This window comes from Dendrobium catenatum, unplaced genomic scaffold (genome assembly GCF_001605985.2).
Source record: "Dendrobium catenatum unplaced genomic scaffold, ASM160598v2 fragScaff_scaffold_695, whole genome shotgun sequence".
NCBI classification, from domain to species: Eukaryota; Viridiplantae; Streptophyta; class Magnoliopsida; order Asparagales; family Orchidaceae; genus Dendrobium; species Dendrobium catenatum.
In genome coordinates this window covers 111,463-126,725 of record NW_021319157.1, presented here as the reverse complement: position 1 = coordinate 126,725, position 15,263 = coordinate 111,463, and the positions used below count along the sequence as shown (strand labels likewise).

Below are 15,263 nucleotides of genomic sequence, written 5' to 3'. Positions count from 1 at the left end.
CTGATTTGATTAATTTTTATAAATTGTAAAATCGACTTGTTGCGTCTTGGAGTATTCGCGGCGGTAGAGAAATATATAGTTTAACGTCTTAGCGTTGTACGAAGATCCAGCACACAATCAGATAAGTGAGAGGGTGTAGCGTTCATAAGAGACACCAAAATTTTTACGTGGAAAACCCCTCTAATTTTGTGATGACGTATCACGACTAATTTTCATAAAAAAAATTTTTTTTTATCACAAACAAACTGGCTTGCCTTCTTAACAAAGAAGAAGATGGGAAGAGAAAGGGTTAAGAAGGCTCATACGATCGGCAAAGATTTATTTGTTAGAAGAAAAAAAAAAAAATCAAAGAAAACTTTAAAATATTTTTTTAGAGGGGCACCAAACTGGCGGAAAGTATCACCAAATTCATCTGCTGAAACTCAGCGAAAACCTCCCCGATCCTCTTCCTCCCCTCCCCGTCATCAGTTCTCCTACCTAAACTCGGAAGCCAAAAACCCTAGGAATTTATAGGCCAATGGCAAGGGGTTTTCGTGGCATGAAAGATGATTTCATGGAGATAATCAATCACATCATCGGGCTTTCCTGTTGCTCCGTGGCCCATGATGACAACAACGAAGGTCTCTTTCTTCCTCTGCCGCAGCCCACCGTCGGTGATTTCTCCTGTTTAGAAGTGAGTCGGGAGTTTTCAGCCACCGATACGGAGGTTAGTGATGCTGCGGCGACGGAAGGTGCTACCTGTTCCGCTCCCACTAGTACGGCGACTGTGGATGATGGTGCATACTCAGTGATAAGTAGAGTTCATTTATAAACTGAGATGTTTGGTTCTATCTCATTATTGCTTAGTTTTGATTGATTTGTATCATACTTGGTTACTACGTTTTCTTCTTGCCTATGATATCCTAAATGTTGAATTCTCATGTATGTTAATACTTTTAAGAAATTTATTATTTAGCTTACCAAGCAAAATGCCAAGAAGCGAACAATGGCTCAAGAAGTAAAGATGCTTCTATGGGGGAATTTTGACATCGAAATAACTGAAACAAAGGAGAAAGACAGGACATTTGTAGTGAGGTCTCTGAGGATGCCTAATGTGGCTTTAATAAAGCTAAAAAATTGAAAACAAAGGAACATGAAGGGAAAGAAAAAGAATTATAGCATCAATTAACCGACAGGGGAATACCTTTTATGGTTGGGAGGAAGAAAGGAAAAACTATGCTTTCATCTCTGTAGGGCTAGGAGTAGAGAAGACAAATAAGGTGAATGAGAGATAGGATGGATGATGACTTTTTTTTTGACTTGTATGGAAGCTATGATTGATCGAATGTGAAAAGGAGGGCTTGCAATAACATAAAAGAAAGAGAGAATGTGCAGCTACTGGAATGATTAGTTGCAAAGAGGTGGGAGAAGTTTTGAGTAAACTTTAACTAATTCATCTATATTACATGATAGCATAGAAAAAAAATGAAAGAAACTAGATCTCATAAAATAATTTTTGAAGGTGGTGGGGATTCAAATTGAGTCAGGTAAAGGAATACATGATCTATTTGCATAGTAACTACTATTTGTCACAAACCAGTCCAAGGTCAACTAGCCCAACTTAATTGGGTTGGATTTTCATTTGCTTGTGGCACAGGGGTTCATGCGAAGGTTGAGCACTTGCTTTTAGAAGTATTATCAAATGATGTGCTGGACACTTGCTTATGATTTTTATAAAAATTATTATTATTATTTTCAAAGCACACACAACCATATTATTTAATGGTGGCGATAAATCTAGAGATGGGGAACAAAATATGTGCGGTAAAGAAAATGAAATAGATATTATATCAAAGATTATATTAAGTTTGTGCTAGAAACTCCTAACTTAAGTTTTGATTTGCTTCTTTAAACTTGAAATGGGCCCTTTGGGAATTTTGTTTTATTCAATCTAATTGCCAATGATTTGTTGTTCTAGTATTTAGAATGACTCAAAATTTGAAAACCGTGTTTTTTTCTTCTAAATTATAATATATTTTTTTTGCAATAAATACTATATTATATTATCAAAAGTTATTACTCTTAATTAAAATAAGTAAAATTATTTAGCATCTCACTTTACTCAGGCAAGCATTTAGCAGCTCAGGCATTTGGCAACTATGATTTCCTTAAGGGAGCTTAGCACCTTTAATAACACTTATTCTTTAGCTGTGGCAATAGTGGTTTGGGTTATGTTGTTTCCGCTTACTAGGTTCACTTCATTGGGAATGACACAACGATGACCTCCTTTTTAGTTAGTTTGCACTTATTGATGCAGGTTCTTCCAAGAAGGTTAAGACTTTTTTGAGTCGTTCTGCCATCAGTACTCGATTCTCATGCAAAATTGTTCATCTTAAATAGCTTCTTGTGAGGCGATGTCTTTATATGTATTAAAATGTTAAGACATTATCTCAATTTTTTTTTTTTTTATAATTTTTATGTTAAGACATTATCTCATATTTCAATAAGATCCATGAAGTTTTCTTGAAATTGTTGCTCCAATTTGCCCATTGAAACTTTTCTTTATCACCACCACAATGTTTGTTATGCCATCACCTCCAAATAGGGTGTAAATGAATTGAGTCGAGCCCGAGTCACCCTTGGCTTGAGCTCGAGCTTGATTAATTAATTGAGTTTGAGCTCAAACTCGAGTTTCCGGCTCGTTTTTTATGAAAGTGAGAAAATGATTATGATTTAAATAATTATTAAAATAAAATGATAAAAAGACTGACAAATTATTAAAAAATAATAAAGAATCACTTAATATAAAAAAGTGAAATATAATTTTTAATTATTTTAATAAATTTGTACTTAAAGTCTTGAATTTTAATATATTTTAAGTATATTTTATATTAATATTTTTTAAACGAAGTGGTTCGCAAGCTAACAAGTCGATTTGGTCTGGCGCAAGCTTGGCTCGTTAGCTCATCGAGCTAGTTTCACGAGCCATTTATTGAGCCTAGCCCGAGCTGGCTCACGAGTCGACTTGACTCACTTATCTTATACATCATTGTAGTCTTCCTGCATCAATCATCTAGATTTACTTGGGTGTGGACAAGATAGATGAAACATCCAATGGTTCATCATTATTCAACAATGACAACATATCCAAAATAAAAGATATCACGAGTCTCCTGCATGAATGCAAGCAGTCTCCAGGGCTTCCAATTTCTTACTAGGGGCTATGTTGCTAACATTGATTGTTATAGTTAGATTGATTTGAGGCGAAGTTGATCTTCATAATGTCAAGCAGAGTTGCATGCCCCAGGTTGCAATTTTGGAAGTTTTAATTGGTCCATGTTGGATTTAATTTAATTCGATTCTCTTGCCAAGGGTATAGTCATAAATATTTCTTACCCTAGATTAGGGAATCAATCAAACGTTCATAATTGATTCAATCTACAGTCATTGTGAAAGTGGTTGATCAAAATTCCTTGGAAGGTTTCTTAGATGCCCAGTAAATTTAGGTTCCACTGGATTACAATCATCGAGAAGGTCTCTACCAAAGATGTTAAATAATGCAAAGTATATGCAGTGTAACGATTGCTGATGAATATTAGAAACTTGAGGGGTGCAAAACCCAAGGGGAAGGGAGATAGAAAGAAAGGATATGCAACTACATCAATAACAAATTAAATTTGTAGACAAAAATTCAGAAAATGCTAATCGATCTAGTGGCTATCTTTAAGTGACAACAACAACAACAACAACTTGAAGCCTTTATCCCATCGTGGGGTCGGCTGTATGAATCCTTTTTCTCCATTGTGTCATGTTAAGATTCAAATTCTCATTTAAATCTAATAAATATATTTCATTTATAATATTTTCTAACCAAGTATTCTTAGGTCTATCTCTACCTATGATGCACCGACACGGACACGACAATTTTTAAAAATATAGGACACGGGTGCGGTGTGGACACGGCATAATATTTTTTTAATATAATATATAATAATTTTTAAAAATATAGGACACGGACACGGCGTGGACAGATGGCTCTTTTGAACCTTCACCTAATCCACCCCCCCCCCCGGCCAGGACCAGACCCCATTTACCTTCACCTAATCCGCCCCCACTAGTAGCAGAGCTCATTTTGCTAACAAACCAATCATACATATGAATACACCAAATTAAATTGATATGAAGTGAAATCAAAATATCCCAATAATAAGACAACATGAATACAACAATATACCAGTCTGCCGGGGGTCCAAGGGGGCATTGCCCCCTGGCGGTTCGACTTGCCCGGTTAGGTCGCGGGGTCAAGGGGCAGCACCCCTGCGGTACTGAGCGGTATCGAGCATGTACCTAGTGATACTGAGCGGTACCGAGCATGTACCTAGCAGTACCGAGCATGTACCAAGCAGTACCGAGCATGTACCAAGCAGTACCGAGCATGTACCAAGCGGTACTGAGCGGTACTGAGCATGTACTGAGCAATACCGTGCATGTACGGAGCGGTACCGAGCATGTACTGAGCTGTACCGAGCATATACTGAGCAATACCGAGCATGTACTGAGCGGTATCGAGCATATACTGAGCGGTGTGCGATACCTCATTTAATAACCGGACACGCGTGTCCGATTTTAATTTTAATTTTTTTAATTGCGACACTCCAATGCCGTGTCGGACACGTGTCCATGCCGTGTCCGATGCGTGTCCGTGTCCGACACTGCATACCCTCTCTAAGTGTCGTGTCGGTGCATCATAGATCTTGACCTTTCTTAACATAGGTATGATAACAATCAGCTGGGCTGATAGTGGATAAGGATATGGTGGTAGTAGTGGAAATACAAACTCAACAAACATAGTTGTGACCAGAGCATATGGAAATATTCATGAAGCACTTACGGAGATAATAAAACAACAGTCATTGCATGCAAAACTAGTGGATAAGGATATGGTGGCTGTAGTAGTAATACAAACTAAACAAATGTAGTTGTGAGTAGAGCGTACTGAAATTTTCATGAAGCACTTATGGAGATAATAAAGAAATAGAATCATTGCATGTTCATAGAACCATTGGAGAATGAACTATGAAAGCTTAGCTAAAGGAATCTCAACAAAATATCTTGGCAACCCTATGTCAGGCTCAATCATCACAACATCAGCTGGATTTGGCATAGGATTAGTTTAAAGTGGAAATGCTGGCTTGCATATCTCATCAAAAGCAGGCTCTAACTCAACTTGTAGCAATTTAGCATGCAAACTCAAGTTGTGGTACTTTGCAATCATCCTCAAAGGCCACAACATAATCAGAGATTTATTCACCATCATAATAAGAAAGTAGAGGTTTTTTTTTTTTTTTTTTTAGAAAGTAGAGGTATTAGTTTGACTTATGTTAAGAAAGGTAAAGGTAGATCTAAAAAGATTTGATTAGAAAATATTAGAAATGACCTTTCTTTATTAGATTTAAACGAGAATTTGACTTTTAATAGAACACAATGAAGAAAAAGGATTTATGTAGCCAACCCCACGTAGTGGGATAAAGGCTTGATATTGTTGTTGTATAATAATCCATTAGGAACTATGATAGATAAAATAGAAGCACAAAGTTCTAGCACAAGTTGTAGAATTAGAGACTTTTGGTAGACTTGGGTGATTGGTGATCCGAGGGTGAGGAAGCTGAAGATGCATATTTTTGAGGGAGATGATGCCCATGGGTGAAGCTATAAGGTGGAAGGTCACTTTACCATCAATAGGTTGACGGAGGAGGAGAGACTGATGGCAGTCGGGATTTGCTTGGAGGGAAAAGCTTTAGCAAGGCACCAGCGGAGGGATACGAGGCGACCCATATGAATTTGGAGAGATTTCAAGGATTGCTTGTTGGAATGTTTTCGAATTAGTAAGGGAGGAGACTTCTATGAGCTGTTCTTCGCCTTGATGCTGGAGGGGACAATTATGGAGTATCGTGAATAGTTTTAGCACTTGGACAACCGACTTGACCGGCTCCCAGAGATTGTACTAGAGGGAAACTTTATGAAAGGACACAAACCAAATATTAGAGCGACAATTAGAGTGATGAGATCTCATGATTTGGGAGAGGCTATGAAATTAGCCCAATTAGTGGAGAATCAGAGGCACCTGAAGTGAGGGGCTAGAGGCAACAATTCAGGAGGTTTGTACAGGATGACCACTACCTTTTTAGCATCAAAAGAGATAACACTGAGTACTCTTAAGGAGACTTTGAAAGAGAAGACTGTAGCAGGAAGGCTAGGGGAAAACTTCAAGAAACTCATAGAGATAGAGTTACAGGAGAAGAAGACAAAGGGGCTGTGTTTTAGATGTTATGAGTGGTATACACCAGGGCATAGGTGTAAGGACCGAACTCTTCAAGTTCTCATTGTTTGTAATGATGAGGGAATGGAGGGTTTCGTGTTTCCACCTTGCGGACAAGGTGGGCCTTTGGGAGGGGAGTATTGTTAGATCATTCCAGCTGGTCCTGGAGGGACTTGCTTTACTTCTATTAGGGGCAGAACACCTATAACGCTTGAATAGATGCCGCCTCTCTGCGTGGGGTCAAACAGACGTCAATTAGGAAGGGTATTAAGTGGTTTAGGAGGAAATATTCAGAGGGGCTGTTTAGAGAACTCCTTTATGATTGTATGCTTTAAGTAGTATGTTTTTCGAGGTTTATATTATCTTGTTTTTTTGTAAATTTGGAGAGTTCTTAGGTTTTAATTGGGCTCTAACCGCGTCTAGAGAATTGGGAGAGCCAAATCCTCCTCTCCAATTGAGGATCAATTGTATGTTGTTGTTTTTTTTCCACTATTATCAATTAAAAGAATCTCTATTTTGTTATTTCACCATCTACTCTTAATTTTTGCTTTACAAAAGGCTGAATTTTTAATTCAGCCAAGATTATTCCCTTTTTCTACAAGCATTTTCTATCAGATAGCTATCATATCAAGGAAGATAAGATTGATCAATAGGGATGGATTCAAAGTGGGCCCAAGGGGGCACCCTCCGTCCCAACAAAATATATATATATATGTATAATTATAATTTTTTTACTTTAATTTATTTTTTTTAATTTAATAGAGAATTTTATTATATTTCTTTAATCATTTATAATTCATTTCAACAAAATTTTTTACTTTTCTTCGATATATGAAAATCTTGATTTACATTGAAATTGATATTTTGAAGCATTTACTCAACTAGAGTCGTGATGAAATGAAAGGAAAAGAATAGGAAAAATGATCAAAATTGTCCTTTAACTCTTATGGAAGATCAAAATGGTCCCCAATCATATTAAATGATCATTTTGATCTCTTCCTTAAAGAAGAACCAACATAGTCCCCCCACGGGACTATTTTGGTTCCTCTTTAAAGATTTGATTAGAAGGCATGGATATTGTCAGGGACAACCAACCGCATTTTAATTACTAAGAAATCTCTTAAAGATAAAAATTATATTTTAATTGTAAATGTTAATGATATCATCTTGACATAAAGTCTTTAAGAAGAGATAAATAAATTTATTCGCATTCTGGTTAAAAATTTGAATTCAAGGATCTTTGTTTATTAAACTTTTTTAACATTAAAATAATAGGATCAAGCAAGGGGATATTTGTCTCAAAATAGAAATACACAATGGAATTACTAAAGGGAAATGCATGCTTGGGTGTAAGCCGACATTCACGCTAGTAGATCTCCATCAAACCAAGTTGGAATTAAGGAAGATTCAAACATGTTTGACAAAGTATTGATGATTACCAAGGAAACTTATATACTTAACTCGCACTAGACTTGACATTTGCTTCCTTGTTAGTTTTGTTAGTCAATTTATGAATAATCCCACGAATGAGCACCTCGATCTTATATACAAGTTATTAAGATAGCTTAAAAAGACACCTAAAAAAATGTTATTATTAAAAAACGAGATTAACTATTAAAATCTCAATTATCCCTTGGCCCATGATCCCACAACCAACATGAGGATCCATGGGAGGCTTAGCTGGATCACGTCGATCTCCTTCCATATTCGAGTGGTTGATTTAGGAATGATTATATTAGGGCAATTATGCATGATTCCGTATTTATTTATTTTTTTATTAAGATATATTGTATAGATCTATAAATAGGGATAATTTTGTATAATAAAATAAAGCATTTTTCCTCTCAAATTCTGAGTTTTTTTTACTGTCGGACTTTATGAAGGGAAGGTTGGGCCTTCCCTTTAGAAACGAAAGAGAGCGAGTTATCGGCTTGTTCGTTCCTGCATACGTCCAACAGAGAGGAGGGAGAGTGCTTCATCATACGGTCTCTGTTTTCGATCGAGAGAGATGACCGTCTCGTGTGTCTCATCTGGAGGAGTCGACCGAGAACCCCCGATCTCTGCGTTCGATCTCTAACGTCTCGTGAACTCCTCTCGTGTGCGTGTGACTGAACAGGATGAGAGAGGTGTGCGACCAACCTTAGCAGGATCATGCATCCTTGAAGCTTGTTGCATGCAATTTTTTTTTTTTTTGTAAAAAAAAATTTTGTTGCATGCATTAGCCTCCTATCACGTGCGTCTGGTGCGGAATCGAGAGGAGCCTTCATTTTTGGAATTCTAAGGAAAATAGGTTCCCACCACCAGCCTTCATTGCCAAAATTCCGAGGATACAGATTCCTAACACTAGCCTTCATTGCTGGAATTTTGAGGAATACAGATTCCCACCATCGGCCTTCATTGCTAGAATTATGAGGAATAATGGTCCTTACACCGGCCTTCATTGCTGGAATTCTAAGGAATATTGGTCATTCGTGCATCCAAGATCGAGGGGAGATCGAGCGGGACGTCTCCTTTCACGTGCAACGTCCATAGTCAACCGAGCTGAAGCGAGAGAAGTAGAGCACAAGACCTCCTCTTGCATGCATATGGAAAGAGCTGAGAGTTCCCTCTCGTGAGGGTAGTCTAAGGCCGGTACAAATAAGAGTGCAAAACATGCACTCCTCTCTTCGATTAGACCAGAGGGTTAGGCCTGGCGTGCGCCTATACATGGACCCATGGTCAATCGAACACAAGTGTTCGGGTGGAGTCGGACGATTGATTTGCATTAGGCTGAAGGCTAGCTTTGATCGAATAGGATGATATTTACTTGCCAAGTGCTGAGCCACTTGAGACGTATTTTTCTGATGTTGTCATTTAAAGCTTGCCGCAACCATAAGAATGTATTTTTTTCCTATTGTTGTGCTTTCATTTCCGGCCTTCCCATATGGTTGCTATCTTATCCATAACTAATGCAGTCTTCATTACAACCCTACTTAATATATCTTTCATTGCTACCCTTTGCCATCGCAATGTCTGAAGCTAATTTCTCCCAAAGTTTTGACCAAATGGAGGACTCTATGGTGCACCAAGAGACTCAACAACTCTACATTTTTGTACTAATTACCAAGCTGGGAATGACATATCTATATTTCCCAACTTGGGGGAGAGTGTTAAAATCTTAATCGTCCCTTGGCCCTTGATCCCACAGTCAGCAGGGAGATCCGTGGGAGGCTCACCTAGATTACGTTGTTAAATCTCATCTGTCTCTTGGCCCTTGATCGCACGGCTAGGATGGGGATCCATGGGAGACTCACATGGATCACGTAGATCTCTTTCCATATTCGGGTGGCTGATTTAGGAAGTATTATATTAGAGCAATTATGCATGTTTTCATATTTATTTGCTTATTTATTAAGATATCTTGTATAGATCTATAAATATGTATAGTTTGGTACAATAAAATTAAGTATTTACCCTCTCAAATTCTCGGAATTTAACATTAACACATGTATAGAAATCTTTGTTGATGCTGACTAGACTGGATCTAGAACAGATTACAAATTCACATGTGGTTATTGCTCACTTACATGGGAAAATTTAGCTACGGGGAGAAGCAAGAAAGGGTTTATGGTAGCCTAGAGCAAAGCTAAAGTAAGTAGAATTAAGTGTCATGAATCATAGAATTTGTGAAGGTATAAAGCTTCTAAGTTTTCTCAAAGATTTAAAAATTTTCGAGTTATGACAATCAAGCTGCTAGTAACATTATTAAGAATTATGTCCACCATGATAGAGCTGAGCATATTGAAATTGATAGCAATGTATAAAGGAGAGTATTGAACACTCATCCAAGTTAATTACAGTCCAACAAAACTTCAAAATTCTAATATTTTTATTATAGATCTTAATTAATCATATTTGATAAGTTTGCTTCCAAGCTGATGATGGTCAACATATATTTTGAGATTGAGGGGAAGTGCGTAAATCCTGAAATCATCTCCCTAGTCCAAACTCCAGCAATCAATTCAGCAACCCAACTATTGCCAGCTTGCAGCCATGCTAGCTCCCGCGAGGCCACAGATCTCCCAACAATTGATTCAGTAGCCTGCGTGCTAACAGCTAGCAACAGTGCCAGCTGCAACAACTCCTTTTTCACAATGGTTAGTTGTGAAAAAATATAGTTAAATATTGACCATAACTTAATATTATTGTTTTTAATATGAAGAGGCATCATTTATTACTTCCAAGACTTATCCTAGTTTTCCATGTTTGTGGATTGGAAATATATCAACTCTTCTTATTCATTCAATTTAAGTTTGGTCTACTTATCATTATTTTTGCCTCATCATATGGATTTGCTTTCTGTCTGATTTGGGTTGAAAACTACTAGAAGCCCTTTTTATTGATAGCTGAACGAATATGTATGCTTATTGTCAATACCAAAAGATATATTTTTCATTGGATTCGGTATCCTTATGTAGGTACTGGTTTTTCCTTACCTCAAGCAGAGTATGTTGTAATTGATGAAGGTCTAGATCCAGGCTTTGCTGCGGTGGGGAATACGCATTGTCCAACTTTCCAGAGTGAAGAAAACTTTTGGAGAGGATACCATGCTAGCTTGAATATCAAGCTTTATGAGAATGATTCTGAATCTCTTCCCTCTTCACGGGTAAAGATTTTGTTTATGCATATATTTCTAAAATTTAGCTTGAAAGCAATAATGACATTCAATAGAATAAAAATTCTACCAAATTTTGTTTATGCATATATTTCTTAAATTTAGCTTGAAATAAAAATTCTGCCAATATTGAGAAGTTAAAGCCCAAACTATCCAAGGTGGATGCATTTGGAAAAATCAAAGACGAATGGAATGTTGAACATTTTGTTGTTTTTTGGTTTTCATCTTTGACAATCCCATCTAAAGACGCTTCTCGCCAATTTGCTCCTTTGACGACAATTTGGTCATCCTTTTGCTTCGGGAGGGTAAATGTGATGTGCACCAAATGTGTTGGCGCCATCTCTAGAGCAAATGTATTTAATGAATGCAAAAGATCAAACATATTTTTTATTTCAGATCAAAACCTAAATAAATTAAAAACATAAAAACAATTTCAAACAATCCATAATAAGACAACAAAATGTTGAAGTCCATGCACCCTACATTTCTCGTTCGTGCCACGTTGGAGATTCAATCAAGTTATTGCATTTTCTTGATGAGGTTGGATGGCATTCAAAAGTTGTTAGACCACGTGGTTGATGGGTTCAGCTAGAATCGTTGCAGTCTTCTTTATTTTATGCTTGATAGGTCTGATCTCTTTCTTGACATTCAGCCCGTGGTAGGCGACTTTGATATCTAACTCTGCTATCTCAGTTGTAGTCCAAGCAAAGATATTGAGGTGATCCTTGAGAACTTGGCCCAGTTTGCCTAATGTGTTGGGCTAAAAGACGAGCTTATTCGCTGAGTTAACTCTAGGTTGTTTTTTGTTATTGGGACCTCCTACACCACTTAAGTAGATTTTAACCCTAGTCCCTTTCTTACCTCGAGTTGTACACTTCCTCGGTCGAGCTTGCCACTTTCGGCGCAACTTTAAGATAATAGGTTGGGATTGTGTTAGGTCACCTCTCACAGTGATTTCGTGGCATCTAGTTGGGAACTTGATTGCCACGCGGTAGTTTGAGACACCTGTCTTGAAGCATTCAGAAGTGGTCGCCCAAAGATCACGTCATAAGTGGCAAGCTCATCCCCCACTATGAAGTTGACTATCATTGTGTACTATTGATCTGGTAGTTGGTGACTAGCTTGGTGACCACTACATTGTTATTAAAGGGTATCCCACTAGTGGGGTTGTCTGCTTCGGTGAAGGCTATAAAAATATGCAATTTTCATTTGTCCCTGGTGTGGGCACCACCTTCATTGGCATGAGGAATTTGAAGAACTCATTATTTTGGATTACCTCCACTACCTTGGACATGGAAACTTGTTGGCGAGTGACAGTGGGTGCTAATGCATAGTTTACGTCCTGTCATCTCTATATGGACGCGTTGAGTGGCACTTCATCTATTTACAGGGCGAGTGTTCGATTTTGAGTGGCCTCATGTCATGGGTGCCCTTTGCTGGCCATGATGAAGATGGCCTTACTGCGCTAGTTATCTTCTCTCCACCTTGTGACCTTTCAGATGATTTGTATCATGCCTACGACTCTGTTGTCAATCATGCCTTGTCAATAACTCCTTAGGACAAGTGGTCGAGGACTTGACCACTCCGTTGTACTCTTCCGCATTTACATTATTGTTGGCAAGTTATAACAACTTAGCTATCATTTGCAACTGTTGAAGACCAAAGTTTTAGTTCTCCGTATCCACTGATGACTCTTAGTTTTGTTGCTCTTCACGTGTGCCCATCTTTTGGTTGTTGGCATGAATCTACGCTTGTCGCATTTCAGAGGATATTGAATCTAGATTTATTCATGGGTGACACTTGACTCTACCAATAGGCATTAGTGGGTTAAAGCTGGAGAACTGAGTGAGGAAGTATGGAGAGTAATTGAGGAGCTCTAATATCTTTATGAATAGTACAATCTACTTGAAGTTTAAAATATGCCTCTTCATCATTTATTTATTAAGTTAAGAGATAACAATGCAAACTACACCTAGAATAAAATAAAAATATAATACATAATGCAATTATAGATTGACGCAGGTATGTGGGATGGTGCACAAATGGACCCTTGCCCTGACGTGGCCCTTTGGTGGGTACCCTAGGTGACTACTTAAGAGTGACTGTTTTGTGATAGTATGTGAGAATTGACATGTAAGGCAAGTTGCAAAGATGGGCCCTTAGGAATGAATGATGAGTCATCAGGGATGAGTGGTTAGTCCCTTGGGGGAAAGTTGCTGTGAACTGGGGAAAACTATTAGTTGCGGACACCGAACGTAGAGATACGTCCGAACATCCTCTTAAAATTTGACAGGTGGAGTGGACATGTTGGATTTATTTTGTACTTTATATATTTAATGTGTCCACGGAACTTTAAACCAAGCGCACAAAAAATGCAACCAAAGCGCAGTTAAAGTGCAGGTAAAGCGTAGGAAAAGCATAGTAAAAAAGCATAACAAAAGATCAGTCAAAGCTCATGTAAAGGGCAGGTAAAGCGCAGAATAAAAACACAACAAAAGAGCAGTCAAAGCGCAACTAAAGTGCAGGTAAAGCACAGATAAAACGCACAAAAAGCACAACCAAAGTGCACTCCAGTTGTCAAATTTTAAGTGGATGTCCGGACGTATATCCACGTCCAGTCTCCACACCTAATAAAATTTCCATGAACTAGGGACTTGCTCAATTAATGAAGTTGTAGCCGACGCCTTTATAGTTGTGTGCTTCCAATAACTTGATTTAGGATATTTGTGATAGGCGGCTGGCCGTGATTGCAGACAACTGATGTGGGAGAGTGAGCTCTATTAGGGCGAGTGCCCCCTCAAGGCGAAGCCATGTCGGATGAGTCCTTTTGATGAACCTGTTGAGGATGAGTATGTCTTCAATCTATCCCTCTAAGTGTGAGCTCAAATATCGTGAGCTCTATTGGGGGTGAGCGGTTACTTGCTTACAGGCTGGTGGAGACAGTCCTGAATGCAAGTATTTCTTTGGCCATGTACTCTATCTGGAGACAGTCCTGAATGCAAATTTGGTTGATATTGGGAAGAACAATCCCAGAAGCCTCTCTAAAGGTACTCTTCATCCTCGTAATCCCTTTTGGGTTGCTTTAAGTTGATAAGGTGCTTTAGTGTTTACGCAATACTGTTCTCAAGCTATCATAAATTACATTTTAAGTAGGGAGATTTAAATACACGCCATTAAAAAATTTTATTTTGATTTAAATATGCATGAAATGCTACTAAATTCCACCTGCAAGTTTAACACCCACCCTGTTTTAAATTTTTTTTTTTTCAGAATATTCTCAGCCCAGATGTTCATCACTGATCGTTCTTAAAGTTTAATCCTTCTAGCTTATTATTTTAATTATTTGGATTATCTGATCAATAGTATTTTTTGCAGATTGTGAAGGATAATCAGTCAAGTCCGAAGATTTTAGAAAGAAATTCGAGTTCCAGGTCCCTGAACTATATGGGTAGGAATGCACAGGAGGAAGAACAAGGAACCTCTAAAGAAAGATCGTTTGATTCTGCTTCTGATATTGAGGATTATTATTTTTATTCCAGAAAGGAAGGAGAAGACGCCTCTATCCAGAAACACATATTGGTGGAGGATCACATGGCTTCCATTTCTCTCAGCGAAGGGCTGCAGTTAAGAAAACGGACAAATAAGAACTTTGATGAAGAGGAAATAAGAGACTTTCATGAGATTGATGGGTTTGAGTATGTGATTGTGTAAAGGTATTCTTTCTCTCTATTTTTAGCACTTTTGTTATGCTTCTCAAGTCAAAATGTGAAAAGAAAAAACAATTATTTATGAATTGGAGGTATTATTACCATTTTAATAAAAATTATCAGCATGTATATATAGATATTTCATAAGCTTAGTCTTAATATATTTTCAATATATTTTTAAATGACATATTATATATAAGAATGCTGTGATATATGAGATTTTGTATGCTAACATCTTATAAAATCTAATATATTAATTTGAATGAATTGAAGTTGCATTTTTATGATATGAAATGTAATATAAAGATGATAATGAAAATGTGCCAAGTCATTTCCTTTTTTTAACAAACAACTATATTTTTTTTCACAACAAATAAGCCATCAAATTTATGCCAAACATTACTTGCTAAAGAAATCATGCTATATCTAAGGGTGCAAACTAATCGAGCCCAGGCGAACTTCGACATGTTCGAGTTCTTTTGGCAAGATCTTGTTCGAGAGCCGAGCTTTTTTTATCCTTGTTTGAGCTCAAGCTCGTTTAACAAAAACATGTTCGAGCTTGGCTTATGTTTGTGTAAGGTTCATTTTAGGCTATTCGAGCTTA

At 37.6% G+C, this 15,263-nt stretch overlaps 1 protein-coding gene across 4 annotated transcripts; it reads left to right on the top strand.

Annotated features, from left to right (window-relative positions):
- Positions 1-276: 276 nt before the first annotated feature.
- On the top strand, positions 277-14,790 carry LOC110108268. Of its 4 annotated transcripts, none has more exons than XM_020838842.2 (3): positions 277-776; positions 10,756-10,943; positions 14,328-14,790. In XM_020838842.2, the coding sequence occupies exons 1-3, from the start codon at positions 518-520 to the stop codon at positions 14,661-14,663; spliced, it is 783 nt and encodes a 260-aa protein (XP_020694501.1). In that variant the 5' UTR covers positions 277-517; the 3' UTR covers positions 14,664-14,790. The 4 variants fall into 4 exon arrangements, 2 of the variants coding, with proteins under 2 accessions (XP_020694501.1, XP_020694500.1); XM_020838841.2 differs by having other exon boundaries at positions 277-794; XR_003701133.1 differs by having other exon boundaries at positions 278-819.
- Positions 14,791-15,263: the final 473 nt, after the last annotated feature.

Bases quoted from the DNA above. Each gene is read 5' to 3' on its own strand.
- LOC110108268 (XM_020838841.2), top strand. From the start codon at position 518: ATGGCAAGGGGTTTTCGTGGCATGAAAGATGATTTCATGGAGATAATC. The intron at 795-10,755 runs GTAGAGTTCATT...ATCCTTATGTAG, and splicing joins TGGTGCATACTCAGTGATAA to GTACTGGTTTTTCCTTACCT. The intron at 10,944-14,327 runs GTAAAGATTTTG...TATTTTTTGCAG, and splicing joins AATCTCTTCCCTCTTCACGG to ATTGTGAAGGATAATCAGTC.